The sequence below is a fragment of the Sinohyriopsis cumingii genome, unplaced genomic scaffold (genome assembly GCF_028554795.1).
Source record: "Sinohyriopsis cumingii isolate HCF-2022 unplaced genomic scaffold, ASM2855479v2 utg001752l, whole genome shotgun sequence".
In the NCBI taxonomy this organism is placed as follows: Eukaryota; Metazoa; Mollusca; class Bivalvia; order Unionida; family Unionidae; genus Sinohyriopsis; species Sinohyriopsis cumingii.
This window is the reverse complement of record NW_028316044.1, coordinates 266,752-284,285: the sequence shown is the minus strand read 5'-3', so window position 1 is coordinate 284,285 and position 17,534 is coordinate 266,752. Positions and strand designations below refer to the sequence as shown.

General features: G+C 36.0%; 1 protein-coding gene across 3 annotated transcripts in view; it reads left to right on the top strand.

Moving 5' to 3' along the window:
- Positions 1–17,534, top strand: part of LOC149771585 (ATP-dependent RNA helicase TDRD9-like) — a 158,119-nt gene that overhangs the window by 7,134 nt on the left and 133,451 nt on the right. For all 3 annotated transcript variants that reach the window (XM_089948313.1, XM_089948312.1, XM_089948314.1), the window contains exons 2-4: positions 2,217–2,310; positions 5,517–5,702; positions 13,746–13,967. In XM_089948313.1, coding sequence (XP_089804439.1) covers positions 2,217–2,310; positions 5,517–5,702; positions 13,746–13,967 — 502 coding nt within the window. The remainder of the gene's footprint in view (positions 1–2,216; positions 2,311–5,516; positions 5,703–13,745; positions 13,968–17,534) is intronic.

Sequence of the window (17,534 nt, the reverse complement as noted above, 5' to 3'; positions counted from 1 at the left end):
TTTATTTTTAAAGACTTGTGGGGTCTAGTTAGACATAAATGAAAAAGGTGCTGATTTGGCATCCAATATGGCCACAGTTTTGAAAATCTTGTTGTTGCTACTCCTTCTGATCCTTCATATCAAGATGACTATAGTATCTAGTTGGCTGTAAATGAAAATGTTGCTGATCTGACATTATGATCTACATGGTGGCTCTTGGAAAGTTTGGTTTCTTCTCCAGAATGGATGGTTTTATTGACACCGAGTTTTTGCTGGAAGGGTTTTGATGTTTAGTTGGCCCTAAATTAAAATAGTGCCCTGACATCCTAATGTCATCCGTCTTGAAAATGTTGTTATCACTATTCTCATAATAATTTGGGGTTTTCAATAAAAGACTTTTAAATATGTCAAGGTGCTTCTAAATGACAATGGAATTGACCTTACACCCTGTATAGCTACCCCAACAAACATCTTTAAAAAGGATTATATTATCCTGAGGTTATCTTTAAAGCTTCATGTCTTGTTGGTTCTAAATGACACTGCAATGTTAAGTTGGACAAAATGAAAATGGTGCTAATCAGATCTCCAATTTCATGACATTATAGAAGAAAAAGAAAATGTTTTTTTAGATACAGGCCCTGGGCTGGTAACATTTAAAAAAATCACAAACCCTGACTGAAATTACACAGTCCAAACTCTAATTTCCATATGCTCAAAATTTCCCTTTTTTAATATGATTTCATAATTTGTCACACAATGTTGCAGTTGCTACAATTCAAATATAAATGCATTAGGGAGTTTGATGGTAATGCAGGTGTCATTAGTGTTCATCACTCACTCACCTTATTTTTATTTTGCTGGGGTGCTTCACAAAGTAAGACTCTGTTAACCAGTCCTGAAATTTATTTTTGTTGGGCTTTGCTGATACTATCAATAGCTCATTGCTTAAATCGGCTTTAAAAATGAATCACACTTGAACACTATTCGGACTGTTGAAATGATCATGCTTTGTGTTTTATATAGCCAGTAAAATCTGACTTCAAAGAAACATTGCCACTGTTCACAAACTTGTCAGAAACCTATAATACATATGACTTAAACATTTTCATTCAAAGCAATGATACGTAATAAGTTTTGAAAAGCTTGTTATAGCTACTTCTTCTGAACCAATTGTCCTTTTTGATATGTGGGATTTCACTGAAAGACTTCCTGTGATGTCTGTTTGGATATAAACTAAAATACTGTAGATCTGACATCCAATATGGCCATCATGCTGGCTATCTTGAAAATATTTTTATCACTTCTTACAAGGTGATGGTCTTATTGAATGTTTCTTAATGTATTTAGTTGATCTTAATTAGTGATACCGGTACATCAAAATGGTCTGATGTCTAATATATCTACCATAGTGGCCAGGTTGAACAGTTTGTCATCATTCCAAAGAATGCTAATATCAGCATGGGATTTTAACTAATCGACTTCTTAGAATGTTTTCTTGATCCTAATTTCAAATGGTGCTGAAATGATGTCACCAGCTTTAAAATTTTGATTTTGCTTCTCTTAAATTGAAAGTATTTTTACATTTGGGTTTTCATCAGAAAAGTTCTCATGGTGTCTACATGTAGTTGGTCCTTGATGACAGTGACTAACCCTCAGTATGGTTGCTCAGTGGCTATCTTGGAAATATTGTTATCTCAACTTGACCTAAATGGATGACTGATGACATGGGGTTTTCACTAATATACTTCTTGTGATACATAGTTGGTTCTAAATGAAAATGGTGCTAGTTGCACATGCCTTAACTGCCTTAAACATCTTGTTGTCACTACTCCCCATGAACTGTTCTTTATGACACTGGGTTTTCACCAAAAGACTTCAAATGTCTTGACCTAAATGAAGATGGTGCCAAGCTGATATCCAATATGTACAGCATTTTATTTGAAAATCTTGATGTTGATGAAGAATATCAGAGATGGTTTCAACACTCAGCAGTTTAAAAAATAAATGGTTTTGAATTCCTGGAAATTCTTTTCTCCCAAGTAGAGCATCAAGTTTGAGGGACTCTTATTTGAAATTAGCACATATCCCACAATTGTGTTTCCTTGACAAGACCCTGTATTTGCTTTTAAGTTTTCTGGTTAATGTGCAGTTTCATGAGTCAGTTGACTTTTTTAACATTATAAAGAGAAAACAGAAAAATAATTTGAACTTTATGATTACTAAATTATACCTTGCAGCCAGCATATTTTGCATGATGGATATGACTATGCATCACGATATCAAGAGGAAGAAGAGAAAAAGCTTCTATCACTGCATGGAGTCGCCTCACAGGTACTGTTCATTCATCTGGTACATTATTGTTATACAATTAGCAACATCATAATAGTGCCCATCAGTTTTTTTATGGTAAAAATTTTCTCACTTTAACTCAATAGCATTAAGATTGTGTTCATTCTTGAAATGAGACCTATCATTGCAGTTTGTTTTCTTGGTTTTATTGGCATTTTTAACACATCGTTTTGCTAACATGGTGAGGAAATGGAAGCTAAGTGCCTTTTGGAAGCACACATGGAGCCAGCCAACTTGGACTACTTTGGGTGGGTATCAAAATTTCTCCATAGGGTGTTCCCACTTTTCATATTCTGGTCATCCATGGTCAATCCACAGAGTAGCTAAAGGCGAGATTTAAGGAATCAGGCATGAAGTGGGTGTAACTAACAGTTAATCCTCATCACTGAGTGAATCCTAGTCAAAACTACAACCATAACATTAGCACTGTCAGAACTTCATCTTTTGACCATGAGATATGCAAGAGAGAAATCTAGCTTTTTTGCTAACCATACTTTTCTTATCTCTAGTTGTCTCAGTCAGGACGTCTGAGTTATAGTGTCCACATACTAGAAACTACTTTTCATCTCAGTCATTCCATGTGCTAGGAACTACTTTTCATCTCAGTCGTTCCATGTGCTAGGAACTACTTTTAAAAAGAAGAAACCTCTGTTGTCTTCTTCTCTGCCTGATGGAGTTGTTATAAAATCAAACAACAAGAAGATATATATATATATATATATATATATATATATATATATATATATATATATCACAAAACGAAATTCACGCATAGAGCAACTTAAGGTCTCTCTAACTCTGATAACACACCACACAAAACATTTTGAGAACAATAGACACATGCATGCACATGAAGTTGAGCTATTTGGTATTATGCTATGTCAGCATCATTAAATCATTAAATGTAGCTTAAAGTACTGAATTCATTTTAAATACTTTGTTTGAAATGAATTAGGTACTTTTAAATACATCTAATGATGCTGACATGAAAATTTATACTCTGCTACAAATACGATAAAAATTGGGATGCTTTGTGGAATGGAATGAACTATTACAGTAAACACTGTTCCAGACACACAAACTATACACATCACTGGCTATAAAAAAAATGTAAAGGCAGCAACAAACTAGAAATGCATTCCGTCAGACTGGTTTCTTCAAACTTTATCAAACACCCCCAAACTGCCCAAGCTGAATCAAAACATAATAATAACGTGATTGCAAATGAAAACTTCTTCACTTACCAACCCAAATGGTTCATTCATCAGTCCACATGCTATTCCACAAGAAAATTTCTATGTACCATATCGTTGCATTAGTAATAGCAACACTTGCCATATTTCCAGGACAGAAAATATACATTTCCAAGAAAGTCATGAATTAGAAATCTTCTCAGCAACTACACACATTGTTAGAACTAAACTCATTATTGTATTTTATCATACCATTACCTTCCATAGATTTTGGCCAAATCAGAACTGATGAAACTTAAAAGTTAACCCTATAAAAATTATTAATTACTTATTGTCATTTTATGACATCCATCAATTAAATGTGATAATACAGTAGGAGTCAGTACAGTAAGAGCCATTTTCGGCCTATAATCAGATCCAGATGAAACTTATATAGATAAAATATGCCCCTCTTTCTTTCCCAAATATGTATTTGACTTTTATATGGTGCCACTTTTAATGAATGAAATCAACAATTAAATTGCCGGTGGTTTTCATTCCCATTGTGGTTACGTAAATTTCGTGGATTATAGATATATATGCTAAAAATCCCCTCTCTTGCATATTGCCAAAAATTATTTATCCTAAACTGTATTGTCATGCAGTGTGCATAAATGTCAATTATAAAACTTATAAAGCTTTATTTATTTTGTAACAATGTATAAATGATGTATATATTTTAATTTAGTTTCGGTTCATTACCTATGACGCCTGTTTTTTTTCTTCATTTAAAACATTGTGTCCATGTATATGTTTAGCACTGACTTTCTGTTGTATTCTTGCCTGAATCATCATAGAAAGGCAGTTTATATATTTCTTGATCATTTTTCACCCAAAAGTGTACATTTTGAAATTATTATTGTTGATGCCACATATCAAGAAGAATTTAAAATGTACATCAGCATTAAAAGATGTTTTGTTTATGCATAATTCTGGAGAAGAGCATAGTTTATGTTGCCAATAATTTAAAGAAAAATGTTCCATATCATGATGATTGATCCAAAATTATCACATATTTCAACCAATTTTAAGAGAGAGACCATACAGTAGCTGTTAACTGTACATCCTGTGAAGTATTCTGTTAACATATATAGCAAAGATTCATTACTTCACTGACCAAGGTTATCGGTTTTGATACATTCGAATATTTTATAAAAGGATTGGGTCCTTGTTTAAGCAAAAATGAGAATTCTGGATAAAGTTTGAAATATTTTTCCTTGTGATTCCAGCTTGGTTTTGGCCCTTTAGGACTTAAAAAACAAAACCCTGCAAACAGAATTGAGTATTCGTTGAGAATATCATGCAAGTTTCAGTACACAAATGGTTATGTTTGGACAGCAGGCAGTGCATACGAGTACCTTTCCAGTGAAATGAGACACAAAATCGGATCTATTGCTTATGCTTAATGGATCATGTTGTCAATATAAAAGACAGATTTTTTTAGAGTTACTGGATTATAATGTTTCTATGCACACTTTTTTAAATGATTTTGTACACATAATATGATGAAAATTACTCGGGTGTTATTCTCATGCTGCAAGTACGGGTTAAGTAGCACAGCTATTCACAGTATGATAACTCACTGGAATTCAGAACAGCCATTTATTTATTGGCATGTGAGTGGAATCGGCTGTTCATCAGTTAATACTAATATAATGTAAATCATTGCATTTTAAGACCATGCAAGTTTCTCAACATAAAATTTTGCTTTTTTTAATCTCCACACCATTTTATTTATATAGTATGATATAAATTTTTAATGCCCCACCATGAATCTGGTTGGAGCATGTAGTGTTTCCTTTGTTCATTTGGCCATCCAGTAAAGTTTTACCTTTAGGTCACTTTCAGAATTCGTGTTTCATAAACACCTTACTAGTTGAATATTTTTATGATTAGAATTTCATCATGAAATTGTCAAAAATGTGTTATCACTATGCCTTCCTTTGTATTTTTTAGGAAGGTGCTGGAGCCTGTGGCCATATAAGAGGGGGCCTAGAGAGCCTGGAAGTGGACAGCTCAGCTGCAGGAGGGATAGCTATGCCAACAGATCTAATCCCAGAAAATGCCACTGAAGTCTACAGACAGTATGACTTCAGTCATGCTTATGATGGAAAACCGCCAATATCCCAGTTCAAGGATGAGGTCAGCATGTCCAAGTTAGGCTTTTTAGTTGGGCTCCAAAGGGGCTAAAAATAGGCTTTGGGCTCCAAAGGGGCTAAAAATAGGCACTGATCCTTTTTCAAGTGTAAAATAATCATCATTCTCAATCAACACCAGACCCTAATCGCCTCACACACACACACACACACACGGGTCGGGGGTTGTAGAATTTGCCCAGCGTGTCAAAAGAGGCAACCTGTTTGCCGTGGTTGTGTCCCGTGTCGGGATAGGAAAGAATCATGGTAGTTGAGCAGAGGCTTTCCGATGCAGTACACTACTTTGGCCTCTACTTCTTCTAAACGGGTGGTCGGGATGGGCCCTGTCTCGACAAATTGGCTGGTCATGCTGTGAGCCCTAGGAAGTCTTTATTTACTTGCTCACCTTCTTTATCTTTCTCTTTGTATCTCTCTTGTTACCACTGTTACCTCTACCATCTACCTCTTTATTTTTCCTTTCTCTTTCTCAGAAGACTTCCTAGAAGGCAGTGGCTTAATGGGTCAATCGGGAGGTATTGTAACTTGCCATGTATACCATCTATGTATTCCTGGCACTTGAAAGGTGTCCCCTTGTTGGTTGGTGGGTGAACATGGGTGATGAATATAAAACAAGACATAATGGAAAACAAAAACATCAACTGAAATGTTCTAAACCTTAAACGGACTCAGATGAAGAACCATGTGGCGTGGAATCATTCCCACGCTTTATGGTTATTCAGACAAAAGATCCTACAAAACCAGTTTCTGTGCTATCCCCATCTATAGTCAAAAAGACTATATTTGGCTAAGTTGGCACTCCTAAAAGCGTGAAAAAACTCAAATCAGGTAGCTTGCTCGTTGATTGTGAGCGCAAGGTGCAGACAGAGAACATCAGGAAAATTTATCCAGAGGTGTCATTCGCTGCCAAGACCTTGCATGGGTCAGCGACACTAAAATCATCGAGGGAATGAGGAATTAATGTGTTACTGCAATTCGCAGAATTTGTATCAAACATGGTACACAATTGCATGACACAAACACCATCACACTTACCTTTAACACACCAACACTAACTAAGGTAGTAAAATTTGGCATCTTACAGGTTAAAGTTGAAGTGTATATTCCAGATCCTCTACACTGTTTCATGTGTCATCGAGAAGTAGACTGTGGTGCAAACCCCCATTGTGAAAATTGTGGCAAAGGTCACCATGCCAATTATAAAGACTGCAAAACCTGGAAATTAGAGAAGGAGATCCAGAGGGTAGAATATACGTCAAACATTTCCTTCCCAGAGGCCAGAAAGATGGTTGAATCTCGAACCCATCTACATGTCCCAACCTTCTCAGCTGTTGTAAAAACCAGTCCAAAGGCAACCAAGGATGGACAAACTCAAACTGATCAACTAGATTCAACAGCAGCTACTAACATTCCACACTACAAGCCACAAAAAATCGCAATCTCCACACAGAAAACTTTCAACAACCGCCAATTTTCAATGTCCTCAAGGTAGCTCCAGACCTACCAACAAAAATTTCACTCCCGTACTTCCTCCATAGATATATCCTCACAGATTGCCTCCACGAAAGGTCTAACCTAGCTCGACAATTATCAGTTTAAACATATAATGAAAAACACCATCATACAATGGAATGGTCGAGGACTTAAAGCCAACTACCATGTATTCTTCTGCTTTTAAACGAACATAATCCTGAAGTACTATGCTTTCAGAAAACTTTCTTGAAAGATACAGGTAACATCACACTTGAAAACTAATCCCTGTTTAACACCTACTCCCAAAATGTTGACAGGGCCTCAGGAGGAGTTTCTGTTATTGTGAACAACAGAGCCCCAAATAGAGTCATCCTTTTAAACACAAATTTGCAAGCCATTGCTGTAAGCTTCACTCTACATCGAGTGATTACATTTTGTTCTATTTACATACCACCAAACACTAACCTAGTACCAAACGAATTAGACAATCTTGTTCGACAACTTCCTGCACTATTTGTTTTACTCGCGGATTTTAATGCCCATGACATTTTATGGAGATCAAATCATATAAGTGACAGAGGTCACAAAGTAGAAGACTTCATTTCTAGACACGATTTGTGTCTATATAACACCAAAACACCAACATATTTACGTCCAGGAATGGGTACATACTTGTGCATCGATTTGACAATTTGTTCTCCTTCGCTGCTTTTGGACATTGAATGGAAGGTCACTGATGACCTTCACAGCAGTGATCATTGTCCAATCTCCCTTGAAAATATTAACTCTACAATTGATGACGCAATTCCACAATGGAATATTAAGAAGGTCGACTGGGATAAGTTTGAAACACTCTGTAAAACTAGGCTCAGTGAGGATACAATTTTCAACGTTAATGACCCTATTCAACATTTTTACTTCTGTTTTAGTCAAGATTGCAGAAGAATCCATTCCCAAGTCCTCACCGAACTGTAAAAGAACCCCAAAACCTTGGGTCACTAAGGAATGTAAGGAAGCCATTAGACAACACTGAGAAGCATTGAATTTTTTTTACAATCGTCCGGTGCCCGAAAACTTAAGTATATATCATATTGTCCAGGCCAAAGCTCACTGCACAATCGAAGAAAGTAAATGAGCATCATTGAAGAAATATGTTTCTTCTTTAAACGGAAAGAGAAAACACATTTCGACATCTGAAACTGAACAATAACAGTTTTAGTTCAAAACATGACATAGCAAATATTCTTGCTGACAGTTTCTCATATAATTATTCGGAAGCCTTCCAAAGATTAAAAGCTCAAAAAGAAAATTCAAATTTAAAATTCACATCCAATAACTCGGAAAGCTATAACTGACTGTTCTCACTATTGGAGCTTATGGAGGCTTTGACAAGGCCCATGATACATCTGCTGGGCCTGACGAAACACATTACCAGTTTTTGAAACACCATCCAGAATCATCATTAACATTTCTTTTGAAAATCTTCGATGATATATGGATTACTGGTAATGTACCTAAAATTTGGAATGAAGCAACAGTAATACCAGCTCCCAAAACCAGGTAAAGATAGTGCAGATCCTGCTGACTATCGACCTGTTGCACTCACAAGCTTTGTGTGCAAAACCATGAAAAGAAAGATCAATTCTCGACTTGGATGGTACGTGAAAACCAACAATTTGATATCTCCTTTCCAAAGTGGCTTTTGATATGGCTGGAGCATCAATGATCATCTGGTTAGACTGGAAACATTTATTGGCGATGCATTTATCAAGAAGGAACATTTAGTAGCAGTTCTCTTTGATTTAGAAAAGGCCTATGACACAACATGGAAGTACAGGATACTAAATGACCTGCATGATTTGGGATTAAAAGGCCATCTGCCCTCTTTCGTATCAAGCTTTCTCTCAGACTAAGAATTCAAGGTACGAGTGAGCTCTACCCTCTCAGATCTGCACGAGCAAGAGATGGGTGTGCCCCAGGGCAGTATTTTGTCTGTGACACTTTTCAACATCAAAATCAATAGCATCACCAAGTGTTTGGCTCCTTGAACGGATTGCTCACTATATGTTGGCGATTTTCTAATATGTTATCGATCAAAGCACATGAATACAGTTGAAAGACAACTTCAGCAAAATATAAACAAGATTCAAAATTGGGCCAGTACTAACAGTTTCAAGTTCTTGAAATCAAAAATGGTATGTATGCATTTCTGTCAGTTACGAAGACATCATGATGAACCTAAACTCACGCTGGACAGAACACCTAATCCAGTTGTTCAGGAAACAAAGTTTTTAGGTATTATCTTCGACAGAAATCTTTTATTCCAGACCTAAATGAACTTGACAGCTAAATGCTTAAAGTACTTAAAGTAGTAGCGCACACTGACTGGGGTGCTGATATAAAAGTCATCCTCAATTTATATAGAATGTTTATTTGCTCCAAACTGGACTATGGTTGCATTGTTTATGGTTCAGCCAGAAAGTCATATTTGAAAATGCTTGATCCAATTCATCATCAAGGAATAAGACTTGCTCTGAGAGCATTTAAGAGATCCCCGTGTGAAAGCCTTCTCAGTGAAGTGAACGAACCACCTTTATCACATTGTAGAGAAATGCTTTCCGCACAGTATGCTCTCAAATTAAAGTCAAACCCTCTGAACACTGCTTTTTCAGCTGTTTTTCAACCCAAATACAAAACCGTGTACAAAAATAAACCAAATGCCATACATTCCTTTGGCATTAGAATATCATCCAGCCTTGACCGCACAAAAATTGATCTTTCTAAAATTCAGAAAATGTCCATCCCTGAAAAACTACCATAGCTACTTAAACAACCAAAAGTACTTTTTACCCTACACGATGGAAAAAAGTCAGACAAACCCTTCCATTTTCCACAACTCTTATCATGAACTCCTCACCAAATTTAAAAACGACACAAGAATTTACACCGATGGATCAAAGGATGAGGAAAGGGCTGCTGCAGCCTTTGTCTGTGGAAATCACACACCTCCAGTTCACTTACCAAATGGCACATCAATTTTTTCAGCTGAAATCAGAGCAGTGGACCTTGTGCTGCAATATATTGAAAACAAATGTATTTTAAACAGCATCATCTTTTCCACTCTCTATCAGTACTTCAGTCACTATACAGTAAAAAACTGGAGAACCCATTATTGACAAATATTCTCTTCAAACATACTAAGCTGAGTACCTCCCACAATATCGTATACTGCTGGTTACCTAGCCATGTTGGTATTATAGGTAATGAAGAAGCAGATTGCACTGCTAAAATGGCCCTATCTCAAGAACCATCTGATTTTAAAATAAAGTATACTGATTTTAAACCTAGTATCAAAGAGACTTTACATCAGAAGTGGCAGGTATTATGGAATGATGCTGTGAATAATAAACTTCACGCCATCAAGCCAACCCTAGGAGAATGGACTCCTTCCTACAGAACCATGCGTAGGGAGGAGGTAGTCATTGCAAGAATTTGAATTGGTCATATGCATATAACCCACTTGCACATACTAAGCAGTGAAGACCCACCAGAGTGCGTTTCTTGCAATGAACCATTCACTGTTAAGCACTTTATGATAGAATGTTTCAACCGGCAACCTACACGTGATCACTATTACAATGTGCATGACATGAAGGAACTTTTTGATACAATAAACATCACTTGTATTATAGAATTTCCGAAAGCAGTGAACATTTACTCTAAACTCTAACTTTTATGCCATCACCTTGAGCATTTCTATGCAGTGATTTTACTGTCTAGAGTTTCAAGAACTTCTCATTTGTCTTTATTAACATAAAATTCCCCGTTGATTGGGAAGTTTTATATATTGCGCTAAACCATATTATTATTATACCTCATAAGAAAGATAGTGGATCCAGGGCACTGAATTGTTTGAGTGAGACATCTCGTCCAAGTCTATACCTCATGTATATAATTCTACCATTGTTTTCTCTTTCCCTCCTCCCCCCCCCCCCTTGCATCTTACAAAGAGCATTTTTTTTTAAAAAATATATTGTTGCATTATCTTGCTTTGGCAGTCATCAGTCAGCATGATTAGAATTTTGCCCATGCTAATTTTGCAGACAATAACAGAATTTATTTTTTTCACCTCTACAATTCAGTACAGTTACAAATGTATAAATGCATAGCTACCAACCCCAGAGTACAAAAATATTGACTGCTTATGACAAAAATGCTGATTTTCAGGAACAAAGACTGATTATTAAAACTTAATACATGTACTGAACTATTTACAACATCTACAAACATCAGTAAAGCTGGACATTAACTTGGCTAATTATTTAATATCAAAGATGCATATGCTACACTCTTGCACTTTATGATTAAGTCATTCAATACATTCTGTTTATCAGAGCCTTTTTAACACATGTCTATTCAGTCATTGCTTATTCCAATGCACCATCATTCATTAATGTTGTTGTTGTTGGGTTTAACGCCATTTTTCAGCACAAGATAGGCTATACTTGGCGGCCAGTATTAATGGTGGAGGAAGAACCCGGGAAACCCCCAGAAAGAACCACCGACCCACAAGAAGCTACTGGCAAGCTTTCTCACATACCAACATAGGCCGAACCCGCGACTCGAACCCACGTAGACAGAGGTGAGATGGCAGTGATCCACAACAGTGAGCGCTTTAGACCACTTGGCCACCATTCATTGATGATCTGAATTAAACCCTACAACAACAACAACTGTATGGAGGAAAATATGTTGTCTATTTTGGCATCTTTATACAATACATACATTTGGTGACTAACTTTCAAGGTTAGAACACTCTGGTTTTACAGTCATCTAGAAAAGAAAGAAAGAAATGATCAGTTTGATCTCAATGGATTCGTACTGAATAAAAAATAAAAACACCAAGCACCATAACTTTATCAATGATTAATTTACTTTACAAAAGTTCAAAATATCTGATCATAGTTATCCATTGCAGGTACATGTTTCTTTTTCTGATGCTTACTGTTAGTATTAAAGCATTTCTGAAATACATGTACCAGGATTTTATTAGCATCTGTTATCTAGTTTGCTGTCTGGATAATTATGCATTGAGATCAAGGAAGCACATTTTTTGCTTCACAATTTACATTGAGAAATGTATATAATAATGATTCAATGGATGTATGCTTCATATTAAAGAATCAGAATTTGGATTATTAGGTTTAAATTTTCATGCAAAAATATAGTGTCAGAATTACTCCTTTTATGGCTTCCAGGGGGCTTTGCACTTCTAGACCCCTCACCAAGGCTTTGCCCTGCACCCACATGTGGGCCTAAATGGCCCCTTTGACTCCTGGCCTACTTCTCTGTATTGTGGATTTTCCCAACTTTCACCCATGCAAAAGTTGGAAACAAAATACAGGACTGTGTCAGCCATTGTAGATCAATATTTGACACTAATAAACAGCTTCTAAATAGAACAATGATCCAGTTTCAGCCAAATTTGTCTGAAAGCATTCCAGTACAAAGTACTTTCAAGTTGGTACAGAGGACGATGCTTATCAGCCATTTAATTTATCCACCATGACTAAATGTAGAAAACTGTTTTAAAAATGTCTGAAAGCATTCCAGTACGAACAGCTTTCAGGCTGGTACAGAGGAGGATGCTTATCAGCCATTCAATTTATCCACCATGACTAAATGTAGAAAACTGTTTTAAAAAGTCTAAAAGCATTCCAGTACGAACGGCTTTCAAGTTGGTACAGAGGATGATGCTTAACAGCCGTTCAGTTTATCCACCATGAATAAAAATAGAAAAACTGTTTAAAAAGTCTGCTCAACAAAATTTGTCCAAATTTAAAATGAAACCATTTTAGTGTATTTGCTCTTAGTATGCTTTGTACAAAGAAATTCTTATGCACCACAAGTTTTGGGCACATAACTAAAATGATAAAAACCTTAAAATTATTTCTTTTCAAAAATCACTCCACAGAAATAGATCTGATTTGATAGAATCGTCTTGACAACGAAGGTTTTGAAATGTGAAACACTAAATCAGCTGTAAGAAAGTTTTACAGGAAGCATGTTAATGAACTGGATTGTTAATATTAAAAAATGAATTTTAAATAGTTTTTGTAAGAATAAGATTAAGTCCCTTACAACATTGAATTTATACATTGTATGCAGTCAGTACTGGGACCTTACCATTAGGTTAGCAGATATCTTAGACAAGCATAGCACACTCAGTATCATTATATAATTGATCACATATTGCACCAGGCAAGATTGACTTGAGGCCCATTGGACACTTGAATAAGCAAATATAATTGACAGGTGATATTGTGTCTCTGTCTGTCTGTGTGTGTGACGTCAGCATAGTGCCAATATAAGTTTGTGCTGCTCAAAAATGGAATACAAAGCAAAGATGAAGGCAGTAAAGTGTACAGTTATTAAAATACAAACTTTTCATGAGATTTTTTGAGGTTTTTTTACACTAATCTGATTTGTTAGGCCATCAGTATTCCTGTAAATTAATTATTCAAAAGAAGCTTATCATTCTTATCTCTCTGTGTTTTAGGTAGTTAACACCATTGAGTCCAACCAAGTAACTATAATCCAGGGAGCAACAGGGTCTGGTAAAACAACTCAGGTGCCACAGTTTATCTTGGATCACTATGCTGAGCAGGGAAAATACTGTAACATCGCTGTCACTCAGCCACGCAGAATTGCTGCCATGAGCATTGCTAGACGTGTATGCCATGAGCGCAGTTGGAACATGGGCACTGTTTGTGGATATCAGGTATACTGTTTGTGATGAAAATATTAACACATTTTAGGCAAGATTAAAGGAAAGAGGCACGCACATTGAAATATTTTCTCTTTGAGGTTTTCCTGTGTAAGATAATATAGAAACTATCACTGTCCTGTGAAATTTAAGATGACATTTTTTCAGTATGCAAACTTCAAGTATTGGAAAGACGTGCTGATGTCAAAAATAGAAACAATTTTTATAAAACATCCAGCAAACTATGCTTTTGCCCAAATAATATAAAGTTTCTAAATTCAGTATTTTTTAATATTCAGTAGGGTTTATTACCAGTCTTTCAAACCAAGTTATCAAAATGAAAATCACTTCCATCATTCTGTTGACATTTTGTAGTTGCTTGTGTTTCAATAAAGACTTTCCTATAAGAATTCTAAGTCAGCTGGGAGGAGGTTAGTTATGTTTGCTGGAATAATTTTCCTATCTGCCATTGTATGTTATTTTATTCTGCATTAATATTATCTGCCTAATATCATTACATGATCAAAAATGACATTTATGGCTCTATAATGAAACCCCATGCCTAATGTTGTTACATGATCAAAAGGGACATTTATGGGTTTATAATGAAACCCTATTTCTTCAGATACATTACCCAATCATAATACACCACTCTCATGCTTCAGCATGTCTGAATAACCCATGAACCTGCTTATAATGCGGGCGCAAGTGTAGATCCTATATTTCCTTATACCATAATAATTAGTCCCTATTTGCTGGACATAAAATCATGATCAAATTTAGTAAACTAAACCATGATAGACCTCTCCCTACATAATTTGTGTACAACAGCGTTAAAAAATGTTGACTGCACAATTAGTGCGGATGCAATTAAGTGAGGGATCTCACAAAAAAATTAAGAGACGGCAACCATCCCAGCTGTATCTCAAGAAACCTGGTGGGGGCAGGATAATGGTTTGTTTTGATGGCTGTTGACTGGTTTTATAATTTTTTTGTCACCAGTAGGCATTAGTGACATTATATTCATCAAAATTTCATTGAATATTGTTATCTACAGTGTATGGAGAATGTTATTTGGAGAAAAAAAATTAACAAATGTAATATGTTATTAAAAATTGAGAATTTCATGATGTTGATTAAAAATTTAAGGGTACTAACTGCCATTTTCGATGATAAAGCAAGTGATATAGCAAAGTTTTGTTATTAATTTTTATTGCAATTTTCTTAATGTTCAATAAAAAGGGCCAAATGTTTTGGTATTTTCTAATTGTAAAAAATGGCATCCATGCCTACCCCCAAATTATTTTTAGGGTTGTGAGTAATCCCAGTGCGAGTTATTGAAGGAGTGGAGTATATTAATCATATTGTGATGGAAAATGGTAGGAAATTTGGAATCCAACATCATTCAGGGCATAATAAGTCACGTATTTTGTTAATTTTTCTTTTTAAAGTAGATCAATGCACCATGAATAACAATCTATGATGAAATATTGATCTTTGAAAATTTTGGTAATGCCTACTGTTAGCAACACTCTAAGAAATAAATACCAATTAACTAAGTCTAGGCATGAGTCAGTTTTGTCTTGATTTCATTTAAGTTCCCCTACATGTCCAGTCATATCATTTTGGCTTGTAAGTTTGGGCGCATGGGTTTTTAATGGACCCAACATAACCATTCTGTATTTCCATATTGCCATCATAAGCTGTCCATAATCATCCAACCAGTTTAGATGGCGACCTAGTTTAAAAACTGGTGACACCCTTTTTCTGTATGATGTAGACAGAAAAGATAATTGTTTGCCTTCACTAAGGCTTGTGCAAAGCAGGACAATCACAGTACTATCTTGTAATTGGAGTTTCCCATGTTATCCTGCCTCATTCTTGCCAGCACAAACAATCTTAACTGCAAGTATTGCATCCTTACCAGGAGTTGCTGAACCTGCATACTTGGCTCATATGAAGACAGGCTGTGGAAGAAAACAGTCACAGAACCAAAGGTGGAAAGAATTGCTCTAGCAAGTTAGACTCTTTGTAAAAGATGTAGAAGTGGATAATTTGTCTCTCAATGGTTTGAGTAAATACACATCCTCTCAAAAACTTGTAACAAGATGAAGCCAGGTTGGATTCAGTTTACTGAAGACAGCTAACACAAATATGTGAATGAGATGTTACATCATTGTTTTCTGTCGCATTCATTTACAGAATTATTCTTTTGGCAATGTGTAGCAATGGCTTGAATCAGTTGCAAAATGGCAGATGTGCCAGTCGTATCTTTGGTAGCATAATGCTTAAGAAACCATCATGAAGATGGGCAGTCTTTGGATATAACTCTTCTATATTGTAATGTAAATTGCTGAAAATCAAACTCATTCAGAGATGGTTTCAACATTCAGCTGATAAAAAAGATGATATGGTCATATCTTTAATTCCTGAAAATTCTCTTTGGACAGTAGAGCATTTCCACTGCTACTTTTAAATGGAAAGTCATTGGGTTTTCATCTGAAGACATCTTATGTCTTAAGTCTGATGTCTTGGACTGAAGAAAAATTGTACTTAGCTGACATCCAATATGGCCACCACAGCTGCCATTTTGAAAATCTTATTGCTTCTTATCCCAGATGGATAGTAACACTGACATTGGATTTTCACCAAGAGACTTTGTGTGATGTCTAGTTGGTACCGAATAAACACAGTGCTGATCTGACAGCCAATGTGGCCACTATGGCAGCAATCTGCTACTAGATGGAAAGGCATATTGATATTCAGTTTTCAACAGAAGACTTATTATGGTATATTTTGGTTCTAAATGAAAATTTTACATCCAGTATGGTCACCACAGTATCTAATTTGAAAATCTTATTGCGCAAGAATATCAGAGATGGTTTCAACACTCAGGAGTTACAAACAAGATTTAGGGGGTCTCGAGTGGCGGAGTGGTCTAAAGTGCTCTCCGTCATGGATCACTGCCATCTCACCTCTGTCTGCGTGGGTTCGAGTCTCGGGCTCAGCCAATGTGGATATGTGAGAAAGCTTGCCGGTAGCTTCTCATGGGTCGGTGGTTCTTTCTGGGGTTTTCCCTGGTTCTTCCTCCACCATTAATACCAGCCGCCATGTATAGCCTATCTTGTGCTGAAAAATGGCGTTAAACAAGATAACAACAACAACATCAACAAACAAGATTTGGCCTTGTCTTGAATTCCTGGAAATCCTTTTTCAAAAATAGAGCAGTTTCAGTTTAACTTTGCCTAGAATAACTAGATTTCGTCCAAATTTGGAGTGCAGCTTATGCTTATGAGACCTTAAAAGAGTTCAGTCTCTAGCAGTCTGTTACAACATTTACAGGAATTGTGCCCCATAATTGTAGATCCTCCTAACTTTGGTTCTCGTAGCACTAGCAAGTTTATTAGATTTCAAGCAAATCTGGTATAAGACTTTTTTTTAATTAGATCTTGAAAGAATTTGATTTTTAATGCTTTGTAACATTATTTACAAGAGTTATGGCTCCTTATTATCTTTCCTCCTAATTTTGATTCCACCGAAGAATGTATACTAATATTTGTTTGATTTCAACCAAAGTTGACA